Source organism: Sciurus vulgaris (genome assembly GCF_902686455.1).
Source record: "Sciurus vulgaris genome assembly, chromosome: 14".
Classification (NCBI taxonomy): domain Eukaryota; kingdom Metazoa; phylum Chordata; class Mammalia; order Rodentia; family Sciuridae; genus Sciurus; species Sciurus vulgaris.
Genome location: NC_136475.1, coordinates 20,896,047 through 20,920,594, shown reverse-complemented (window position 1 = coordinate 20,920,594; position 24,548 = coordinate 20,896,047). Strand labels below are relative to the sequence as shown.

Genomic DNA, 24,548 nt, shown 5'->3' with positions numbered 1-24,548 from the left:
CACACTCATATAAGTCCTCTTGAGAAGACGGGAACATTTACATGGGACAGAAGATGGAAAGAGCACCCAGGCAAGGTACCTGGTAGTTGCAGGGGTAGTGGCATGGATTGTTGGTATGTTTAGGGAGATTCAGGAACTAGATGAAACTGGAGAGATAGATCAAATTGAATCCTATAGGGCCTTGGTAACCAGAGGGGAGAGTATGGTCTCGGGCGAAGGATTGGTGTACGCCAATTGTTTGTTACTTAAGTCACTTTATACAGTTTCCTAGAAAGTTTTGTTCACTTCTTGGGATAAGATAGATCAGGCATTCCTGTATGTACTTGCGATTTTTAGTAAGAATACAAAAATATTTGCCTAATTTTTCATTGACTGAATTTTCCCAGAGGAGATATAGAGGAGCTGATTTTCAAAGCTTACTGTCATTATTGGGCTCCCCTTGTAGCACAGAACCTGTATGAGGGACATTTGGCCAATGTGCCCCTCACTGCCACTTCCACATCATTCTCCTCTCCCTTGTAACTGTTTGAAGTCACTCAGTTGTCATGCCATCTACTCACTTGCTTCTCTTTGTTGACATTCCTGAAACCCTACCTCTACCCAGGTTTGGTTATGGACTCTGTATTTGTCTAGCATTAGGCCTGTCAAAAATCTGGGAGATTTTAGTATCTGTTTAGATTATCCCTTAATCCCCCTGCCTTCTTAGTTCCTCTCCTTCAGTGTTCTCTCTCTGTTACTTTAGCCACTCCTTGCAGTTAATACCTCAGCCTTGTCATTACCAACAGCTGTACCCATCACAGTCTGTTTCAGTCATTCTACTCTGACCTTACCTTCTACCTTGCTTATTTACTTCCTTAGTACCCAAAGTCCCTTAATTCTGTGACCTAATCTGCTAATCTACTACCTTTTGTGTTTCCCTTATGTCCTTTCTACCCTCTTTCCACTTTTCTTCCCTGCTTTGAGTCCATGATAATAGCCATTTATAGTCAGATCCTGAAAGTACTGAACTTTGTCTTTTGCCTTATTCTCTCCTGTCCAAAGCCCACACCTAAGTAAACTAAACTGTCCCTGGACTCTATTCTTGTGCCCTCACAACTGAGAATGATGGAGGAAAATCATGCTGAATGGTCTCCCTTTAACTTTATGACCTTATTCTTGTGTTAGTTCCCTTTCTGTTATTGTAACAAAATAATTGAGATTATCAACTTATAAAAAGAAAAGGTTTATACTGGCTTGCAATTTTTTGGAGGTTTCAGTCCATGATTGGCTTCATCGTTTGTGGGCTAGGGAAGAGACAGCACATCATGGCAGGGGTGAGTGATAGAACAAAGCTGTTCATTTCATGGGGGCCAGGAGGCAAAAGAGAAAAAGCAAGTGACTCGCATACCCCAAATGATCTAAGACCTGCTTCTCCTCGCTATGCTCCACCCCTTAAAGGTGTCTACCACTTCTCAGAAGTACCAAGTTGAGGGGCAAGGCTCTGTAACATGGCGCTTTAGGGTACATTTTAGATCCAAACTCTAGCAACTCTTCAAGAGGCCTTCATTATAGCGAAAAATTGTATTTTCCTAGTTCATTCACCATTTCATTCTTTTAGATCAATAGTTGATAAACCTTTTCTTTAAAGAGTCAAATAGTAAATATTCTCAACTTTGTGCGCCCTGCAGTCTCTGTCAGAAACTATACAACTTCACTATTGCAGCATGAAAGTACAACATGTAAATAAATAGGAGTGGCATTCTCCTGCCTGGGAAATACTTTTTTTTTTTTTTTTTTTTCCTGCTTGGCTTCCAGTACTCCATAGGCTCCTACATTTCTTTTTGCAACTACCTACTCAGTACCTTTAGTTCAGTATCTAATAGGCATCTCCGTTGTTAACAAGCTCTAGAATGAACTCGTGGTCTTTCCCAGTCCTCCCCTCTAGTCTTCTAATTCCAGTGAATGGGAGCTCCACCTTCCCAGTTATTCACATTCAAAACTTTGGAACTATACTCCATACCTCTCTTTTCATATCCCATTTTGAGCCTACAGCAAATGTTGTTGGTTCTGCCTTTGAAGTAGATCCAAATTTCCACCACATCTCATTTCTCCCTAACTGCTAACATGCTGATGTCATCTCTTTTTGTAAGTTAATGCAGTGGCCTCTTAACTGATCTTGTTTTTATCTGCCATTTTTCAGTTTACTCTCAACTGTAAACTGCTGCAGTGAACCATTAAAAACAAGGAGAATTCCCTTTTATGCTAAAAACCTTTCAAAGCCAAGTCCTTGAAATAAGTCATAAGAACCCTGTCTGATGTTGTCCTCATTCCTCTGTAACTGCTCTCTTTCCTTCTTTCTCCCTCTGTTCTGACCTCCATCCTGCTTTTTGTATTTATTAGGCACACACCTGCTCCTAGACCTCTGTAGCTCTTCACCCCTCTACCTAGAATGCTCTCCCTCCAGATATCTTCTTCATCTGCTTTGCTCCTTTGACCTCTTCAGGTCTTTGATGAACTGTCACCTTTTTAGGTGGGCCTTCTCAAATCACCTGGTTCAAAATAGACCCATCCCCATGCCAAGTCACTGCCACATTTCTTCTTTCCCTTTCCCTATTTTTTTATTGTGTTTATAATTCTCTAGCATTTTATGCTTTACTTTTATTTTTGTTAGGTTTTCTCCTAATTGGAATAGAAGCTTCTTAAAAGCAGGAATTACCCCCCTTCTTTTGTTAAGTTATACAACCCAGTGCCTAGAACAGTTCTCAGAACATAGGCACTCAGTATATGTCTGTTGAACAAATGCATTTTTATAGTATTTGTGGAAGAGCTCTAGTTTTTCTTCCTGAATTCATGTAGGTGATTCATGTTGGAAGATGAGATATTTTAGTGGAGAATGATGGTTTATGCCTATAATCCCAGCTACTTGGAAGACCGAGGCAAGAAGATTATAAGTTCAAGGTCAGCCTGTGCAATCTAGGGATACCCTATCTCAAAAATAAAATAAGAAAGATTTGGGGGTTGCAGATGGCAGAACAGAGCTAAGCAGCAATTCCCAATCTCCCCACAGAAAGAAAGCAGTAAAAAAAACAGCTGATCTAAGAGGTGGGTGACAAAGTAAATGCTCAATAAAGACCCAATATTACAAAATCTGAGTCCTGGAGAGACTTGAAGATTGCTTACCAAAGTAGAAAACAAGTGTAGCATTTCCTAACCCTGAATATGGACCAGGATGGGATCAGGGGAGGAGCAACAGAGAGAGAGAGAGAGAGAGAGAGAGAGAGAGAGAGAGAGAGAGAGAGAGAGAGAGAGAGAGAGAGAGAGAGAGGAGAGAGAGAGAGAAAGAGAGGAGAGAGAGAGAGAAGTGGCATTGGCGGGGGGTAAGGGGAGTAGAAAAGCACATAAGCTCATCCCTTTAATACCATTTGGAAAGAAAGGCAGAAAAAATTAAAGCATGACAAGCTTTGGTGTCCTTGAAGCAGATCAAGGAGTTTAAAACCAAATCATGAATAGAAAGCCATCCTGGACTCCACAGCCATTTTGCGGAGCCCACAGCTGACTAGTCACCCCCTTAAATCAACATAGCATCTCTGCACCTCTAGAGAGCAACAAATGAAACCAGCATGAGTACCCCTGCAGTGGGAGCTCTTAAGAATCAGTCTAGAAAGAACTTGTAGAGGGATTGCTACTAGCTAAAAGTTGTTAAAACCCCCAAGGAGAGTGGGTAGAGCAAACCCACTGGGAAGTGCTTGCCTAACTCAGCTCTCATACAGCCTTTGCAGGAGCCTGGGCAGGGCGGGAGTGGATGTCTGCAATTCGAAGAAGTGAGAGTGCAGATCCCAGCAGCAAGACCATTTTGGCTCCATGCAGAGGAAAGGGGAAAGGGGAGCCAACAGGACTGCTGCTGCCACTGCCCACTGACCCTGGGGATGGGGTCGAGGAACTACTGGGAGTTGCCTGAGGAACTGTACCCTGATCTCTGCTGCAGTCTGCTTGGGGGCCCATCCTAGAGGGAAGCTGCCTGGATATCCAGCAGCATAGAAGGACCAGTCTCGAATCATGTGAGCAGTTGGCAGAAAGCCATGATGAGAAGTTGCCTGAGTCCCCAGGAAGCTTAAAGGGAAGATGCCCAGATTATTACCATAGCCCTTGAGAAGTCAGTCAAAGAGGAAAGTTGTCCAGTTCCAAGGCAGTAGAGAGGGCAGTGGCTCCTAGCCTGACCCAGCCTCCAGTCCCTAGCCTCATCCTAAGCCATGAATGCCAAGTGTTCACTGTTTGTATACTCTCTGAACCATGCCTTGGTTATAGTTAACAGAGGAAATCGGCACCTGCCCTTCACAACCTGGGGCAGTGGAAGCTAGAACCCCAGTGAACCAGTTGAGTAGTAAGGACAGTACCCTACTGAGCTGTGTTGTCCATAGGGAATATTTTTGCACCACAGGTCACCCACAGAGAATTCACAACCACAATACCTGTGCTAGTAGACAGTTACTAGGCTCTATGCCACCATGAAAGGGATCCTATAGAGGGAAGAGGGTACATGGAGATTTACAGCAATCACACAGAACCCTGCACCTGGAACTCCTGCACACAATAGAAACAACCAGCAGACACAACACCACACCCTCAGAGCAGTCAGCTGCAGGCCCCTGAGCTGACAAACCAAAACCAGCTGGTGGGAGGTCCATAGCAACTAGGGGAGTGAGTGCATGCCCCAGTACCTCTAGAGGGATCCAAAGACAAGGAATGTTGGACATTTTCTAAATGCCCCAAATTCTAATGAAATCCAAACCAAGATTCAACAAGAATTTTCTTCACCTTGGCATGGTTTACTATAAATAACTCTAAACATCAACTCTGATCATCTGTATTATTCTTTATCTTGATTGATAGTTATTACCCTAATAGCCAACATTACACCTTCAACCCATTTGAATGTTTTTCTTCTAATATTTAAAGCATTATTTGGACTCATTCTCTTTGTTTTCCTAGCCCTTTTACCCATTATTCTCCCTCTTACATTATTTGTTAATACCTCAAATACTCCCATCCATCTTTTTCTCTTTTTTACCTTGCTTTATATTGTTTTCTCTCTTTTCTTTCTCTTTCTTTTGCTCAATCTTTCTTCTGCCTTTCAGCCCTCATGTAATATTATAGCAGTTTACTATACTTAATTACTAATTTTTCATTCTTGTCCAAAACTTTACTACAGGTTTATATTGGGAATAGATGAACTGTAGAGATCAATATCAACAAATTCTTTGCTTTTGATAAGGTCAAATAGTACATGACTTGAAGTGATTGTTCAGTGACTTCTCTCGAAGTGGTGCTGATACTGGTATCACACATTGAAGTATTTATACCTGAATATTCATCTAACTCAGGTCTTTTTAAGAGAAAGAAACTTACCAAGTAGTCCCTTGCTTAAAATCAGCAACAATAATCATCCCAAATAGATGGTAGACATACAAGCAATATGAAAAAGCAAGGGAACAAGCCACTCCAGGTAGCCCATAATAATCCAACAACTGACTGCACTGACAACACATTGAAGAAAAGGTCAGAGAATTTAGAAAGTTCATAGTTAAGATGTCCATTGAGGTAAACGATGATGTATGGTATGAAATTAGAAAACACAGGAAGTGACTAATCACTTCAACAAAAAGAATAAGAGATTCTGAAAAAGAACCATACAGAAATCCTGGAAATGAAAGACTCAATAAGCCAAATTAAAAAGTCTGTAGAAAGCATCACCAGTAGATCAGAACACTTTGAAGACTTTCAGGCCTTGAAGACAAAGTATATAATATTGAAAATAAAATTGACCATAAAGAAAAGATGTTAAGAGACCATGATCAGAATTTTCAACAAATCTGGTTTAGCATAGAGACCAAATTTAAGAATATGAAGAAATGAAAAATAAAAATAAAAACCACCATAGGGATGAATTGCACTAGAATAATATTCAATTAAAAGAGAATCAAGTCTAAATTAAACAAATAGATCAAAATGGTGGAACATAAAAATCATCTTTTATAATAATACTAGATGTAAATGGTCTAAACTCTTCAATCAAAAGACATAGATTTGCAGATGGTATTCAGAAACAAGACTCAATATGTTGTTTGCAAGAAATTCACAAAGATATCTGCAGACTGAAGATGAAATGTTAGGAAAAGTTATACCATGCAGATGTTACTCATAAACATGCAGGGATAGCTAGTCTCAACTCAGACAGTGGACCTCAATCTAAAATTAATCAAAAGACACAAAGAAGGTCACTTCATGCTTGATAAGGGAATCATCCAACAAGTTATAATGATTGTAAATATTTATGCCCAAAACAATGGTGTATATATTAAGAATCAAATAGACAACAATACAGTTAATACTGGGTGACTTCAGCATACTTTTCTCACCACTAGATAGGTCATCCAGACATAAACCAAGATTCTTCAGAACTAAAAGATACTATTAATCAAATGAATCAAGCAGACATCTATAGACTGTTTCATCCATAATAATTGAATTAACTTTCTTCTCAGAGGTGCATGGAAAATTTTCTAAAATAGGCCATATTTTAGGTCATAAAGCAAATCTTAATAAGTACAAAAAATAGAAATAATTCCTTGCATCTTATCAGACCATAATAATGGATTGAAATTAGAAATCAATCACAAGATTAAAAAATAGCCACTCTTTGTTTTTTTTTTTTTGGGCAGTGCTGGGGATTGAACCCAGGGCCTTAGTGCTTGCGAGGCAGGCACTCTACCAACTTAGCCATATCCCCAGCCCAAAAAATAGCCACTCTTAACAGCCAGAGATTAATATACTTTTGAATGACAAACGGATAGCAGAGGAAAAAGAAAAAAAATTTTACAAATGAGAATGGCAATATATCAAAATCCCTGGGAGAATATAAAGTTCTAAGAGGAAAGTTTATAGTGATGAAGTCATATATTAAAAAATAGATATCAAATAAATAAACAGTACACCTGAAGGCCGAAGCAAAAGAAGAACAAACCAACACAAAATCAGTAGAAGACAGGAAATAATTAAAATCAGAACTATAATCAATGAAATTGAGAATATAAAAAAATACAAAGGATCAATGAAACAAGAGTTGATTTTTTTGAAAGGGTAAGCAAGATTGATAAACCTGTAGCTCAACTGCTCAAAAGGACGAGAAGATACAAATAACAAAATTAGAGATGAAAAGGAAAATATCACCACAAACACTACTGAAATCCAGAGGATCATCAGAAACTGTTTTGAAAATTTATACTTCCAATGAACTCCTTAGGATATTGACAGATTCCTAGAGACATATGACCATGAGGATATAGAAAACTTATATAATCAATATCAAGTAATGAAATTGAAGCAACTTAAATAGATCAATCTCAGGTAATAAAATTGAAGCAGATATCAAAATCCTTCTAACAGAAAATCCCAGGATCAAGAGGATTTTCAGCCAAATTCTGGCAGATCTTTCATTTTCCTGAAATTACAACATGAAATAGAAACGGAGGGAACTGCTAAATTCATATTATGAAACCAGTATTACCCCAGTACCAAAACCTGACAAAGACACATTAAGGAAAGAAAACTAAAAGCACTGTAGAGATTCAGTGTAGTTCCCATCAAAATACCAATAACATTCTTCACTGAAATAGAAAAAGTAGTTCTAAAATTCATTTGGAAAAATAAGAGACCCAAAATAACCAAGCAATCTTGAGCAAAAAGAGCAATGCTGGAGCTATCACAGTCCTGGACCTCATATTATACTACAGAGCTAGAGTAACAAATACAGAATGATACTGGCCCCCCAAAAGCCATGAAGACCAACGGAATAGAATAGAGGAAACAGAGACAAACCCATGTAAATAGTTATCTGATACTAGATAAAGGTGCCGAAAACATACGTTGGAAAAAAAAATAGCCTTTTTAACAAATGGTGCTGGAAAAACTAGAAATCCCTATGTAGAGGAATAAAACTTGACTCCTTTCTTACCCTACACAAAAGTCAACTCAAAGTTGCATCAAAGACGTAGGCATTAGACTAGATAGAAGTTTGCAACTGCTAGAAAAAAATATAGGCCCAACACTCCCAGAATATTGGCACAGAAATTGACTTTCCTTAACAAGGCTCCTAAAGCACAAAAAATAATAGGTCAAATTAAAAAGCTTCTGCACAGCAAAGGAAATGAACATTAAGAGAGTGCCTGCAGAATGGGAGAAGAGCTTTGCTACCTGTTCCTCAGATAGGACATTAATATCCAGAATATACAAAGAACTCAAAAAACTTAACACACACACACACACACCACACACACACACACACACACACACACACAACCACCCCAAATAATCCAGTTAATAAATGGGAAAAAGTAGTAACAGGCATTTCTTTAAAGAAGTAAAATGGCCAACAAATATATGAAAAAAATGTTTATCTCTAGCAATTAGAGAAATTCAGATCAAAAGTACATTGAGATTTATCTCCAGTCAGAATGGCAATTATCAAGAATAATAGGTGTTGGAAAGGATGTGGGGGAAAAGGCACATGCATATGTTGTTGGGACTGCAAATTAGTGCAACTACTCTGGAAAGTTTTATGGAGATTCCTCAAAAACTGGGAATGGAACCACCATATGATGCAGCTATCCTACTCCTTAGTTTTTATCCAGAAGATCTAAATTTAGCACAGTCCTAGGGATACAGTCACATCCATGTTTATAGCAGCACAGTTCATACAAGTACACTATGAAACCAACCGAGGTGTCCTTCAACAGATGAATGGATAAAGAGAATGTGATATATACTCACAAGAGAGTATTACTCATCCATAAAGAAGAATGAAATAATGACATTTGTCAGGAATAGGTGGACTGGATTTTATCATAACCCAGTGAAATAAACCAGACCCAAAATGTCAAAGGTTGAATATTTTATGTGGAATCTAGTCCAAATGATGAGCGAGAGAAGAAAGCATAAGAAGAGGAGGAGGAGGGTGGGGGAAGGGTCCATCAAAATAAAAGAAAGATAAGTGGAGTAGTTGAAGGGTTTTGAGAGAGAAGGCCAGGATAAGGGAAGAATAGTGGAATGAATCTGACATTTTTGTTTGTATGTATATGAATGTACCACAGTGAATCTCACCATGATGTATACCTACAAGACACTAATTGAAAGAAACAACAACTAAGTAAATAATAAAACGATCAATAGAATAGAGGGAAGGGAACAAGGGGAGAGTGTAAGGGGAAGTACTGGGGACTGAATTAGAGTAAATTATATTCCATGCTTTTATAATTATGTCAAAATTGATTCCTAATGTTATGAATTACTAAAAAGAACCAATAAAAATTAAAAAAAGTCTTTTAAAATAAAGACTGGGAATATAGTTCTGTGGTAGAATGCTTGCCTAACATGCATGATTAATTGATTCAATCACCAGTAAGTACCATTTAAAAAAAAAAATAGCAGGGAGGAATATTTAGACTTCACATATACTTGCTCATATTCACAAATAATTGTTACTTGTGGCCATACTGTCAATATAGTATATATTCCTCTTTTGCTACTTAATGTTATATTATATTGATTTCCCTTAATTTTCATAATTATTATTTCTAATCTGTGTAATAATAAAACCCACTGACAGTATTTCAGTAGGGACTCTTGATAGGTGTAACCTTTCCTTGCCTTTTGAAGATTTTTCTTTTTCTGATTTAAAAATGGGATAATACTTGTAAACTTCAATCTGGTACTAGTAATATATAATTAAATTCAGACTAAAATGTAGGCCTAACTGGCTTAGTGATCTTGGCTGAATTTTTAGAACTCAAGTCTTATGGAATCATTGGAAACTTTAATAAGAAAAATGGGAATCACCACTAGGACTTGTATGTTTGTTTTTTATTATAATGTAAATTTACCCTAGTTTAATTATATACTCGACTAAAGATTGGGTGATTAGACTGAAGCTCTTTGAAGAATTTAGGTAGCCATAGGATCCTTAACGTCAGTACAGTAGTTCCCCTTATCTTAGTTTCATTTTCCAAGGTTTCATTTACCCATGGTTCAAGAAGTATTAATTGAAAATTCCATAAATAAAAGAAATTGATAAGTTTTAGGTTGCAATGCCCGTCTGAGTAGCATGCTGAGATTTCAATCTATCCTTCATTTTACTCATCCTTTCATGCAACATAGTTTGCCATCCCCATCAGTCTCTTGTAGTTAAGTGAGGTTTTGCAGTGCTTGTGTTCAAGTAACTCTTCTTTACTTATGTCCCCATAGCGCAAGAGTATTAATGCTAGGAACTCAGATATGTTAAAGAGAACTTGTAAAGTGTGTCCTTAAGTGAAAAAAAAACGAAGTTTCTGTATTAACAGGGGAGGGGAAAATCATATGCTGAGATTGCAGAAATTTATAAGTGATCTTTCCATGAAATTGTGAGGAAGGAAAAAGAAATTGTGTTAGTTTTTGCTGTTGTACCTCAAAATACAAAAGTTACAGGCATATTCTTGGTAAGTGCTTAGTTAAAACAGAAAAGGCATTATTATCCATACTGTAGTTTCATTCATTCACTGGGAGGGACTGGAGTGTAGCTCAGTAGTAGAGCATTTGCCTAACACATTTAAGGGCCCTGGGTTCAATTCCCAAAACCACCACAAACACAAAAACATCATGCATCCACTGGGGGTCTTGGGATGTATCCTCCCTGCATAGGGTGGGGGGACCACTGTACTTCCGAAATTGCCTCAACCTGCACCGATTCATTTTGTTTCCCTGCCTCCAGTGATCTTAGCATAGGACAAACAGAGGTGCTGATGAAGTCACCTTGCAGGCAAAAGGGACCAGCAGCCTCCTGTGCCCTCTGCGCCTCACCTCTTCTGCCGTCCTCTTTGCACTTACATAGAAACTTCCTTAGGCTTAAATGATAAGAGCTCATTGAAGCTTTCCAAGCTAACACCAGTTAGAATTTCGTCTTTGCATATGCTTATTCTTCTACACTCTTTATTTGCTAGGAAAATTCTCATTTCTCCTTCAAATCTTAGCCTAAGCGTTTTCTTTGCAATGCCTTTTGATTATGCAAATTTGTTGTACCCTGTGTATCTTGTCTATATTTTAGTTGTATGTCTTTTGTCTGTACCAAAATTTAAATTACAAGGATACCAATTATTTAGCTTTGATCCATATTGCCTAGGGTCTCTTATTATGTACTTAAAATGTAAGGCTGTTTATTAAATACTGTGCTTATTTGTGGAGTAGATGAGAAATATATATTGATAGTTTTTATACTTTTTCCTAAGTATTTACGTTTCCCCAAAGTATTCCTTATCTGTTTTAAGTCCAGCTCCTCTCCCATTTGCTCTTTCCAGGCTTAGTAAATGACATCTCAAAAAAAGTACTAAGGGGATTGGGGAGAGAGCTCAGTCGGTAGAGTGCTTGCCTTATAAGCACAAGGCCCTGAGTTTGATCCCCAGCACCCCCCCCCAAAAAAAAAAAAAAAAAAAAAAAGTACTAAGGATTGAACCTAAGGTCACTTTACCATGAGCTACATCCCTTACGCCTTCTTATGTTTTTATTTTGAATGTACCATGATGCCTGTCATCTTGCCTTCTCCCAGAATTCAAGCCATCTACTTTTCATTTAAATAAGCTGTTGAGATTTATTCCACAGTCTTTCCACACCAGGGAGATATAATTTTATTGTATCTTTCCTTAATCCTTCCGGTCTGTACATGCATTTCATAACTTCTTCATGCGTCACCATATTACTTTCTTTTCATGATTTCTTTTAAAAAGTAAGAGTCATAAAATCTGAGTTGAAAGGGACCTAGAAAAGAGTTTAACTTTACTTCCCCTCAGTGTAGGGAAGCAGCTCTCTAGCATACTGCCCGCTTGGTCCTCTGTGAAGTTCAGAATAGTCTTTTCACACTATAAGGTACCAAAATGCATCTAAATTTTTGTCCAAGTTATTATAGTTTCCCATGTATTACACATAATTTTTTAAAGTTCTGGAAAATACTTACTAGTGTGGTGAGTCAAAGAAACTGACTTATCCCCAACTTTTAGCTTCTTGCCCATCAGAGAATCAAGGGGCAGCAAAGTGTATTCAAACATCTGTGATCTATCTTTATTTTTTTTATTTTTTATTTTTTTGCGTGCTGGGGATTGAACCCAGGGCCTTTGCTTGCAAGGCAAGCACGTTTACCACTGAGCTATCTCCCCAGCCCTGTGATCTATCTTAAGAAAAGAAACTTCCCCAGAAAAACCAGGAACTGGAGTGGGCAGAGAAGCCGAATTTGACACAGTAAAGAAATGACTGAGGAAGAGAGCTGTCTAATGAGGAGAGTGGGCTGCTTGTGGAGCACTGGCTCAGACCCTGGAAGGTTAAATAGCAGCATAGTCATATCAGTGTGGCCTGCTTCCTGAGTACCGGTAGGGAGGCAGAATTTCATATTTGGAGAAATTAAGCAATGAATTTGGTAGAAGAAAGGGGTTCACTGGTCTTAGGCTGCAAAGAAATGAATGAGGTTAAGAGGTTAAGAGGAATTGATTAGTGTAATACATGAGTAACCAAGTGAGGAAATCATTCTGGACTCCACATAGATTCCACTGAGTGCCACAGAAAATATCTGGTTAGGGGACCTAACCTTGCATTAGATAAACTACTCAAGGCAGTAGAACATTCTATACTCAGTATCACTTCTTGACATAACGTATGCTTTGTTCACACCTGAACATGTGTGTCTATTGTAAATGATGTGCCACATACCTGAGTCCCTGAGGCTGTATTGTATAAAATTATAGAATTTTAGTAACAATTAAGCTCTTAAAAATTACTGTAAGAAAGTGGCTTTCAGTTTTAAACCAAATGGATAGTATGTGATTAGATTTTGTGAAATGTAGTTCATGAAGCAGTTGGGTTGTTAAGTACAATTTGCTTAAACAAAAATAAGGTAGGTTTAGAATGCCACTAGTATGTGCAATTATAATGTACCAATAAAACATGTCTTTTAAAACATGGAAAAAGGAAACAAAAATAAGATAGTTTTTGTACTCATTCATCATTAAACTTTGACTAATAACACCTAGGTTTAATTTACCTAAGTTCATATCAGATACCTACTTTCGTTGATTTATTTACTGTATTTTTGAATGTCTGCCAAAACTTAATTAAAATCTCAGTGTATAAATGTTCTGACTAGGAAGTGTGAATAAGTCATATAAAAGTAATACAAATAATTGTTTTTAATATTTTCCACTGGTACTATTTGACTACTCAAATTTCCAAAACAAGTTTTACTTTAGAAATAGTTTTTAGTAAGTTAGCAGGACATCGTTGAAGGTAAACTAACAAAGAGAACAATAACTGAGTGAATCTCTCAATTGACATACAAAGAGTTTGGTGTAGTGCTAAGAAATGATATGGTTAAAAAAAAAAAATCTTGCAAGTGGAATTCCAATCTGTTAGGCCGTTAACCATTCTACTTATTATGAACAAATCACAGCACTGGCCATAGACATGGCCCTTGACCTTATAAGTGTATCTCAGAGAAATGTCAACTTGTAACAGGCAGTGACAATCTCTTTCCAAAAAACAAAAGTAAGACATTAGCAAAATCACAACCTACCCTTGACTACGTGGCCAATTTGCTTTTTTTTTGTTGTTTATATTTCATATGTATGTGAAATATGTATTATATATATATATACACACACATATGTATTGCATTCAAACACATTTTTAAAAACCTAGATATCAGAACTTTAACTCCTAGCAAAATCTAATACATACTTTTGTAAAAAGTTGTAATATTTAATGAATCACAGCAAGAAGTGCCAGAACATTTGGGCTTATTGGAGAAAGATCAGATTCTCTACCTTTTTCAAAATCTCAGTTTAGAACAATACAGCAGAGGCACGGGTTTTGTTCCAGGGCCCTTGGGAGACATGGCCTTTTCCTGTCAGCCAGCTGTGGTGGGGAAATGTTTAGTTCTTTCCCAGCCAAACCGATACCATCTGATAACAACTTTCCTTCCCTTACCGAGAAACATTCTGCGAATGGCTTATGGCGTTTCCTTGACTAGAACAGTGAATTCTCGGGACAGAATCCTTATCTACATAAATAATAGAAATTTAAGGTAGGTTTTGTTAAAGTTTATTGATGAATGGGTATAAAACCTATCACTTTTTTTTTCCTAAGCAAATTTTACTTACCAACCCAATTGCCTACTAAACTACATTTTACAGAATTTAATCATATGCTCTTATCAGATTGAAAACTGAATGCCACTTTCTTACTATTAGTTTTTAAAAGTTTGTCACTAAAGTTGTGTGGTTGACAGGTGAGCACAGTATAGCCTCAGGGAATCAGATGTGTAGCACATCACTTACAGTAGACGTACATATTAAGGTATGAGTAGTTGGTAAGTTGTGTCAAGAAGTGACAATGAGCATGGGATATTCTGTCTAACCCAGTTATCATTAGATAACAGAGCCCCAAACTAGGTATTTTCTGTGGCATTAAATGTACTCTTAAGTGAACACTTCCAATTTCCCTTAATCTGTCCCTTCTAACCTTATTCATACTTTGCAGCCTAAGACTAATGAATCCTTTTCTCCAACTAAATTCTTATATTCATAGTTCACTTCCTCCAAATATGAAATTCTCCCTTCTTTCTAATGTGTTTTGCAACTCATCTGTGTCTTCATGACAAAACTTTAAAAATATTTTTAGCTGTAGGTGGACACAATATTTTTAATGTGGTGCTGAAAATCGAACCCAGTGCCTCATACATGCTAGGCAAGCCCTCTACCACTGAGCCACAACCCCAGCCTGCATGACAAAACTTTTGTTGTGTACTTTTATATAGGAGCAACTTCCAGCCTACAAGAATCATTTCTTATTGGAAGAATGCGTTCAATTAACTACTAAAGATTTGAGAACACTCATTCCTGTAGTGTTAAATCACAGGGTCAGTCAAGCTTATTTTACCAGAATGTAGTAGAGGAAAATTTCTGTTAGCATTCTATAAAATCCAGTATTGATGGGTAATAGTGTATCTGTGTGTGTGTGTATGTGTGTATGTGTGTGGAGAGAGAGAGAAAAAGAGAAAGAAATAGAAATATGCTGGGGGTAATGTTTCAGGAGCACAGCAGTAAGATTCCCCCTTTCACCACACATGTGGGCAAAGCTATGTGTTGCAACACAGTTCATTGTAATGAGAGATGGCAGGACTGTCTCAAAGAGAGAACATCCGTGTGTACTGTATGTTAATGTACAGAATAGTTCACTACAACATAAAGAGAATGAGATAGGCCTATATAGTTGTGTGAAAGTCTTCAAGAGAGAGTAAGTAAGAAAACCCCAGAGCAGAGTATCAGTTACCATTCTGTCCAAGAAGGAGCCCTGTACAAGCATGTGCTTCTATTTGTACAGTTCTTTGGAAGGATGCACAAGAGGCTGGTAACCTCCCAGCAAAATTGCTGAGTACTAGGGAATCAAGGATGGGAAGGGAAGAGAATTCATTTTGCACTATTCTCATTGGTACTGTTTATGTGTTTTACTTTACCACATTCATTCATATATACTTAAATATATGTATATATATATATATGTATACATGTATGTATATATTAGATGTATTGATACATTTCTTTTCCCCAGTGCTGATAATTGAACTTAGGGCCTTGCACATGCTAATAAGCAAGTGCTCTACCACTGAGCTGTATCTTTGACTCCTTAGTATTTCTTTCTATATTTATTTATTTATTTTGGTACTGGGGTTCTAACCCAGGGGTGCTTAATCACTGAGCTACATCCCCAGCTCTTTTTTATTTTTTATTTTGAGACAAGAGTCTCACCAAAACTGCCTCAAACTTGCGATCCTCCTTTCTCAGCCTCCTGAGTCTCTGGGATTATAGGCATGCACCACTGTGCCCAGCTAGTATTACTTTTTAAAATGTTGCATTTCCTTGTATCTTATGCCGCACTAGGATAGCAGTGCCTTGAAATGATCAGAGTTTAATTTATACCTCTTGTTTTAGTTAGCTTTTTGTCGCTGTGACCAAAATACCTGACAAGACCAATTTAGAGGAAGAAAAGTTTATTTTGGCTCACAATTTCAAAGATTCAATCCATGGTCAGCCAGCTCAGTAGCTCTGGGCCTATGGTGATGCGGAACTTTAGGGCAGAAGGGTTGGTGGAGGAAGACAACGCAGGACATGGCAATGCAGGGGCAAAATATAACCTCCAAAGGCGCACTCAGCGACCTGTTTCCTCCACCTACACCCTACCTGCCTGTAGTTACCACCCAGTTGGTTCATATCATTGGATTAATCCACTGATTAGGTGAAAGTTCTCATAATGTAATCATTTCACCTCTGAACATTCTTGCATTGCCTCATACGTGAGTTTTAGGGGACACCTCATATCTATACCATAATATCTGTCATCCCTCATTTCCTACAATTTGGTATTTGGTTTGCTAGTTGGGGCACTTAGAAGGAGCACCAACTTTGCAGATTGAATCAGACCTGTGTATACAGCCTACTGGATTGTATGATTTCTCAGCCTTTCTGATTCCTAATCTTTCATCTAAGCTGTGAGAATGGTAGTAAGTATAGCTCATGGGTGTTGTAAAGATGAAATAAGAAATTGTATTAAGTCAGGCACAGTGACTTTTACCTGTAATCCAAGCTACTTGGGAAGCTGAGGCAGGACAATTGCAAGTTTGAGGCCAGCCCGAGAACTCAGTGAGACCTTGTCTCAAAATAAAAAGGACTGGGAAACTGGGCATTTTGGTGTACACCTGTAATATCAGTGACTCTGGAGACTGAGTCAGGAGGATCACAAATTCAAAGCCAGCCTCAGCAACTTACAAGGCCCTAAGCAATTTGGCAAGATTAAAAGGGGCAGGGGATGTTTCTCAGTGGTTATGCGCCTCTGGATTCAATCCCTGGCACCAAAGGGGTGGGCGGTAGGTCTGGGAATGTAGTTCATTGGTAGAGCTCTTGCTTAGCATGTGTGAGGTCCTGGGTTTAATCCCTGGTGTGTACACACACACACACACACACACACACGCACACACACACACGAAGAAAAGAAATTGTGCTTAATGAGCTAACACAGTGATGAGCATATAATAGGAGTTCTGTAAATGATAGTTATTTTTATTTTAATTGGGTGACTGAGGGACCTGTTCATGTTTTAAAATCCCTACTTTCCCAGACATTGAATGATTTTTTTTTTTTTTTTGTACTAGGAATTGAACCCAGAGGTACTTCAACACTGAGTCACATCCCCAGCCCCCCACCATTTTTTTTTTTTTTTTTTTTTTTTAATTTAGAGACAGGGTCTTGCTCAGTTGCTCAGGACCTCGCTAAATTGCTGAGGATTATCCTTAACATTTCTATTTCCCTGGCGTGCTACAGTGGGCATAACTAGTTTTGAGTGCTCCCTTGGCTTGTAGAGTATATTTTAAGTGAAATAACTTACTTTTCCGTTTTCATCCTGTGAATCTTTTAAATAAAAGCAGCATTCTTTGCTCTTCTCTTTGTAAATGGGAGTTTACTGGTTTATTTTTTGTTTGTGTGTATATTCCTGTATATGTTGAATATTATTTATTATTTGCTTAATCAGTAAGAAAGCCAAAAAATTTAAACATGAGTCCATAGTATGCACTTGTAAGTCAAAACTTGGTGATTATAGCAATATTATATCCCGTTTCTAATGTAAATACATCATTTAAGTAAAGATTTATAGTGTAATATTTGTTTTATTTTAAAAGCCTTTTTTTTTCTTTTCCAGCTCTTTCATTCTCACGTGGCATTCAGAACAGCTTCTATGCCCTCAGAAGTATGTGAAGTTGAAGAGAGAGTAAGTTTCTTTGAAATAGGTTACATATTATCCTCTAAATACTTTTATGATTTAAAAATAACTACTCAGAGAATTCGTAGACACTTGTGTTGAAGACTTGTTTGTATTCACCATGAATGTGAATTAACTTTTCTCTTGATTCAAGTGAAATATCAGTGATAGAGTGAATAATAGTTGATTATCCACAGGGTTCCTATTAAATTGTTTTCTATTTTATTTTTTAGTTCTTTTGGTTTTGGCTTTAAGCAGATTAAAATTCCAGGTGCCTCAACAAAAAAACTAGCATGATTAGATTCCAGCACAGTTCTGGGAGAGGGGACAAAAAGACTGGCACTGCTTTAGCTGGGCACATTGCAGAGAACTTTACATGACAGAATGTGAAGTCCAACTGGGTGGTCTCCACAGATGCTTTCCTGATTAGACTTGATGTTTCCAAGGTCCTTCTGAGTGTGCCTGTACAGTAGGGATGGTTTTGGTAATGCATATTAAAAGTTATATTTAAAAAGAGGGGTAAATTTAACTTGATGAAAGAGGTATGCTGTTAAAAACAGGAAATTGCAAGGATAAGCATGGTAATTCAGTGAGATGAAATAATATCCTTTAGTTCTGTGTTCTGATAGCTAGAGTCTCTTGTTTTCAATATGGTTTCAGATGACTGGGTTTTTATGCAGAGTTCCCCTTCCAGCTTTTTCAAGTCACTGGCAGAATCCAGTTCCTTTCTGACAGGGCTTCCATCAGTTCCCAGAAACCATTTTTTCTTCCTTGCCACATGGGCCCTTCGATTCTAAAAGCCATTCAAGCAGAACTTCTGACAAGACATATCTCCTTTGTGCTTCAGATCTTTTTAGCCAGATCTTTTTTTTTTTTTTTTTTTTTTTCCCCCAGATCTTTTTAGCCAGGAATGCCCAGGCCCTATAAGGTCTTGCCTTGTAGGTAAGGCCTACCCATGATTGTCTTCCTTTTCTAGTTACCCGATTTGGCACCTACATCACATCTGCAAGATTTCTCAACTGTACCCAGATTAGATTTATTAAATAACTGAGACAAGGTGTTGGCATGCCAGGGGCTATCTCATTATTCTGCCCACTGCACATAGTAAAAAGCAATTCTTTCTCACCTGACCTCTGTGTCTCCTCCCTTGTGTATCTTCTCTGATTAGTCTGTCACTACCTTTGGAGGCATTTCCTTCCATAGTCATATAGATTTAAGAATGTATACATATTTAAAAATGTTTATTTTTACACAAATCATAGTAAATAAATCACTGTTTGAATACTTAGTTTTAAAAGATTCATACACGTTGGGACATGTATCAGTATATGCTGCAATTTGTCTATTCACCATTTATACATTTGAGTTGTTTCCAGTTTTTGATTATTGGGAATAAAATTGTTACTAATGTTTGTCCTTATTTGGATGTATGCTTTAACCCCCAGGTGAGATTTTTTTCAAACTACCCATCATTTTTCCAAAGTCACTGTACCATTTTGCATTTGCACCAGCACATTCTCAGTATTCTATTTGTTCTTTTGTCTTCAAAACCTGACATCATCAGTCTTTTAAATTTTAGTTATTTTGTGTGCATTCAATGATATGTCTTTTTTGGATTAATGAGTATTTTTAACATTGATTCCATTTTATTTCCACTTGTCTTATTAGCTATACCTCTTTAGTACTTTTTTCTTTTTAAAGAAGTTGATCTAGGCTTTAATTTATCACATATAATCTTCAAATAATATGATCATATATATAATATAGAAATCTTGCAACTGTATGTCTATGCTTCCTCCCATCTTTTGTGCTTTCATTCATTTTACTTCTACATATATCTTGTATGTTTAAAGCAATAGCTAACACATTGTTTTTGGTATTGCTTTAAATAATAAATGATTATATTTTCAAGAAATTAAAACAGGAACAACTCTTAAACCCACATATTTACATTTCTGGTGATTCCATTTATTGTCATTTTCTATTCTCTCTCTTTTTTTTTTTTTTTTTTTCCAAACAGTTCTGAGGGTCAAACCCCAGGCCTTGTGCACACCACTGAGCTTCATCTCTAGCTCATTTTCTTTTATCTTGAAGGATTTCTCTGAACATTTCTAATAGGTTAACTGACGGTGAATTTTCTGGTTTTGTCTAAAGATATCTTCATTTTGCCTTCATTTTGGAAGAATGTTTTCATTGGATATAGAATTTTTGATTGTCATTTTTTACTCCCTTGGGCATTTTGTAGATGCCATTCTTTTGTCTTCTGGTTTGCATTATTTCTTATGAGAAATCTCCAGTCATTTTATGTTTGCTTACTTGTATGTAATGTGTCTTCCTCACACCTCGTTGCCCCTAAAATTTTTCTTGGTTTTAGTAAGCAGTTTGCTCTCATGTACTTAGATGTGAATTTCTTGGTTGTAGTTTGCTGAAATTCTTGGATCTCTGAGTTCATATTTAGAAAATTAGAAAAATTTCCGTCCCTATTACTCAGATATTCCTTCTTCCCCTCCTTCTTTACTCTAATTTTTCCATCTGTTCCAGGTATAAGTAGTTAGACCATTTGATATCATCTATAGGTTTTTGAGGCTCCAATTAGAGTTTTTTCTCTACAAGAGAGATTTTTAGCTTGAATAAATAAAGATATTTAGATTGGAAAATTACTGTTGAACAAAGCTTTCTTTCTTTGTTCTGTTTGATGAATTTTTCAATATTGAAAAATTTTAATAACATTTTAATTTCAGATTTTTCATTTTTCCATTCAGGGAATCCCATTTTGCTTTTTGTTGTTACCAAGAGCTTCATGTCTAATTCTCTGCCATGTCACCCATTAGGTCCATCTCTTTCCTATACATTTTTAACACAATTGTTGTAGTTAAAGTTCTTATCTACTGATTTAACATTGTTTCATATGGATTGGATCTCTTTCTGTTGAATTTTTTTTTTCTTCTTGCCTATGGATCACATTTTCTGCTTCCTATTGCAATTTTTTTTTTCTTTTTTATTATATAATAAGTATTGTGGAGGTGCTAGATTCTGTTTTCTTCTTCCAAATAGTGTTGAACTTTGTTCTAATAGGCTGTTTAATTGGTGTCTCATCACACTAATCACTTTGAACATTGGTTATAGGCTTGGTTAGGGCCAGTCTATTTTAGTCATGCCTTTAGTACTAAGGGAACATTTCTAATTCTTAGGAAATGACCCTTAATCCTAAAATGTGGCCCATCTAAGATTTCAGTAGAAAACTTGAGGTATTTCTCAGGCCCTTTTAACTTAGGGACTTAAAATGTAAGCTCCTCCTCTATCTTTTTGGATAGTACTCCCAATGCTGCCTGCAGGGGTCTCTGTATTCCCTCTGTCCATGTGCTGTTTGACAGTCAACCATGTATTTGCAGATTTGGGGCTCCTTTAATTCTGAAATTTTTTCCCCTCAATTTCTAGCGAGTGCTCCTGCCCCAATTTTCAAATGATTTCTCAACCATGTAAGACTATTTTGGTCTTTCCTGAGCTCCATCTTCTTTGTTCCAAAATGACTGGGAGTGCCCTCAGGGGTTTGCCATGTGAATGTATACCTCATATGCAGTTTTCGTTCCCTCTCCAGTTTCATTCTTTCCAGTGTCTGTGTCCTTGTGATTTGAAAAGAGTTGCTTATAATTGTCACCAGCAGAGAGGTAAGTTTGACATAAGTTACATTGTCACTACTGGAGCTGAAACTGTGTTGTACTTTTTTTCACTTGACATTTTAATGTAGGATTTTCCATGACATTAAAAATTTATCATAGACATTTAATGACTTTAAATTCTCCATTTTGTGAGTCAGTATGCCATAGTTTACTTGAATATTTTCATGTTTTTAGAAATAAAATGTTTTAATGTTAAAGTTTGTGCTAGACTCTTGTATTGAAGGGAATAAGAAATTTGTGTTTTGAGGGTCTGGATACTGATTTCTTTTCTCATAATTTACTTGATCATTTGTGTCTTAGGTGAATAGTAATGATTGTAAAATCTTTAGTCCCTTTGATAAATTTATCCTTTCAAGTGTGCCTATTTCCTATTTCAGTCAGGGTCATTTTAACTATGACTGTTGTTTTTGTTTTCCTCAGAAAAGAGAAAATATCCGATCCTTGTCTATGTGTGGCCATGTTGGTTTTGAGAGTTTGCCTGATCAGCTGGTCAACAGATCCATTCAGCAAGGCTTCTGTTTTAATATTCTCTGTGTTGGTGAGTGCCACTATTTCTCTGAGTTTTTCCTTCATGTTCCTTGTACTCATTTCATTCTTGGTATAAGCAGTATGATGTTCTTGTTATCAATTTGAGATCATGATCCCAGAGATTTTCTCACTCATTTATGTCAGTTTTGTTTTTTGTAGCTTTAAACCTTTTGTTGTTCCATAAACATTTTGTGCTCTTTTCAGAATTTTGAGTAACCTTGTATACATATTCATTTCTCTGCTCTGTTGATGACTTACGACCAGCTGTGTGTATTTCTTTCATAGACAACCATACTTTTAAAATATCTGGAATCCTTGAAACCACTCTAGGAATTTGCAGTTGTTTCTTCTCACCCACTCTATGCACCTGTGAAGACATACCTGTCTTTCTTTCAGGGGAAACTGGAATTGGAAAATCGACACTGATTAACACATTGTTTAATACTAATTTTGAAGAACATGAAGCCTCACATTTTTGCCCAAATGTTAGACTTAGAGCTCAGACATATGAACTCCAGGAAAGTAATGTTCGGTTGAAACTGACCATTGTGAATACAGTGGGATTTGGTGACCAAATAAATAAAGAAGAGAGGTATGTGATTTCTTTATGTAACAAAACAAGTTTATTTCAGGATCAAGACGTTGGCCTTTTGCCTCTTGAGCTTTGATTTGATTTTCCTTTATGGCAATTCATACCTTTCCTCCCATACATTATTATTTTTTTGAACATTAAGCAGTGTTTTGTTCTTATTAACAAATTGACATTTTTCTATCAAGTTGTCTAATTTCTTTAGAGTAATTTGAATTACTAAAGTGTGTATTTCAGGAAAATAGTTTTAACTGTTTCCTAATATTTGGTGTATATTCAGTGATTGGTACTAGTTTTCAGACCAAGGATTATTCTTGCTAAGAATAAAAAATACACAAGGGCAAATATATACAGTGGCCAAATACATATGGTTCATGAATTATTTTTCCAATATGCCAACTAAAATAGTAATTTTAATTTATATTTTACATTAGTATATATTTTCTATATTTTCCTATAGTATGAAAATTAATGATAGATTCTATATCAACTTTAAGCTATGAAAGAAAGAGGTAAATAGATTGGATTAAAGTAAATTACTTTTTATTCTTTTTGAAATGTATATATTTTCATTATAAGCAGTTTTTTAGAGAGAAAATATTTTGCACAAATTGACTCTGATATTTATTTGCATATGGCCTTTTCAGCACAACATTATGTCTTAAATATGAATAAATTATGTGGATTAGTGGCAGACACAGAAGGCCTTTGATACCTTGTTTTAAATTTATTAATATTTATAAAATGGATAGCAACTTAGAACTAAATGAAAGTATTTTTAAGTGAACCTAAACATATTGTCAGTATGATTGGCCTCCTGACTAAATTTCATTATGGAATGAAATCCATAATAGATAGCTTTCTATGTAAATTTATCCTTGAAATTAATTTTAATTTGCCTTCCTCCATTAATTTATTTGTTGGATTGTTTTTGGCAGTCACTAAAGTAACACGTGGATATGTTTTTACTGCACATTAGTTGGAACCTACTTTGGTTGTCTCCTTAGGCTCAGTCCCATTTCTCTCCCCATAGAAACCATTGCTGTGAATTAGGTGTTTTCCCAGACCTTCTTTTTTTCATTTCTTTTATTTCTTTCTTTTTTTTTTTTTTTTTTTTTTAAATAATTTGCTCATCAAACTTTTTTTTAATCTTTATTTTTTTTATGTGGTGTTGAGGATTGAACTCAGTGCCTCACACATGCTAGGTAAGTGCTCTACCACTGAGCTACAACCATAGCCCCGTATTTCTTTCCTTTTAATAGATTTACTGATGCATAATTTAAATAGAATAGATTTCATTGCCATTAAGTATACAATTCAAAATTAGTTTTGACAAACATGTAGTTTTGTGACCACTACTATTTCTCTAATGTAGAAAGTGGTCATGGGCTTGGCACACGCCTATCGTGCTTAGTCACAGACTTTAAGGGACCCTCTTCAGACCCACAGAGCATTTTGTCTGCAACTCTTCTCTCCTAGTGGTTTGTCCCACAGATTCCAGTCATCTTGGTCTCCCTAAACTCCTGTCTTAGTCTTCTCATCTTGGTAAATATATCAGGCTACTTGGAGTCTGTCTGTGCTCTGCCCAGTGAACTTGTCTCCGTGCTGGAACCTGCAAAAATCTTAGTGCTCCCCTCATTTATCTCCTTTCTCAATGATCACAGTTTTTACTGCCTGTTGTCCAACATCCAAAAACCTTTTTTCTCATATATGTTGTCTTAGTTTCTAGGTTTTAGATGGGAAGGTAAGTTCAGTCCCAGTTACTCCCATCATGGGTGGAGACAGACTTTATTTTTCTTTAATTTTTTTAATCTCGGACTGTACTAGGGAGGATTAGTGTATTTTTGTTGAGGGCATCCTCACCTTATCCTCATCCTCATTCTAGAGGTAAAGCT

The 24,548-nt window shown here is 36.6% G+C and overlaps 1 protein-coding gene across 1 annotated transcript in view; it reads left to right on the top strand.

Moving 5' to 3' along the window:
• The window catches only part of SEPTIN10 (septin 10), a 53,766-nt gene that overhangs the window by 7,837 nt on the left and 21,381 nt on the right, over nucleotides 1-24,548 (top strand). Inside the window, 3 exon segments of the mRNA XM_079111220.1 lie at nucleotides 17,797-17,865; nucleotides 21,957-22,074; nucleotides 22,461-22,656. Coding sequence (XP_078967346.1) covers nucleotides 17,797-17,865; nucleotides 21,957-22,074; nucleotides 22,461-22,656 — 383 coding nt within the window.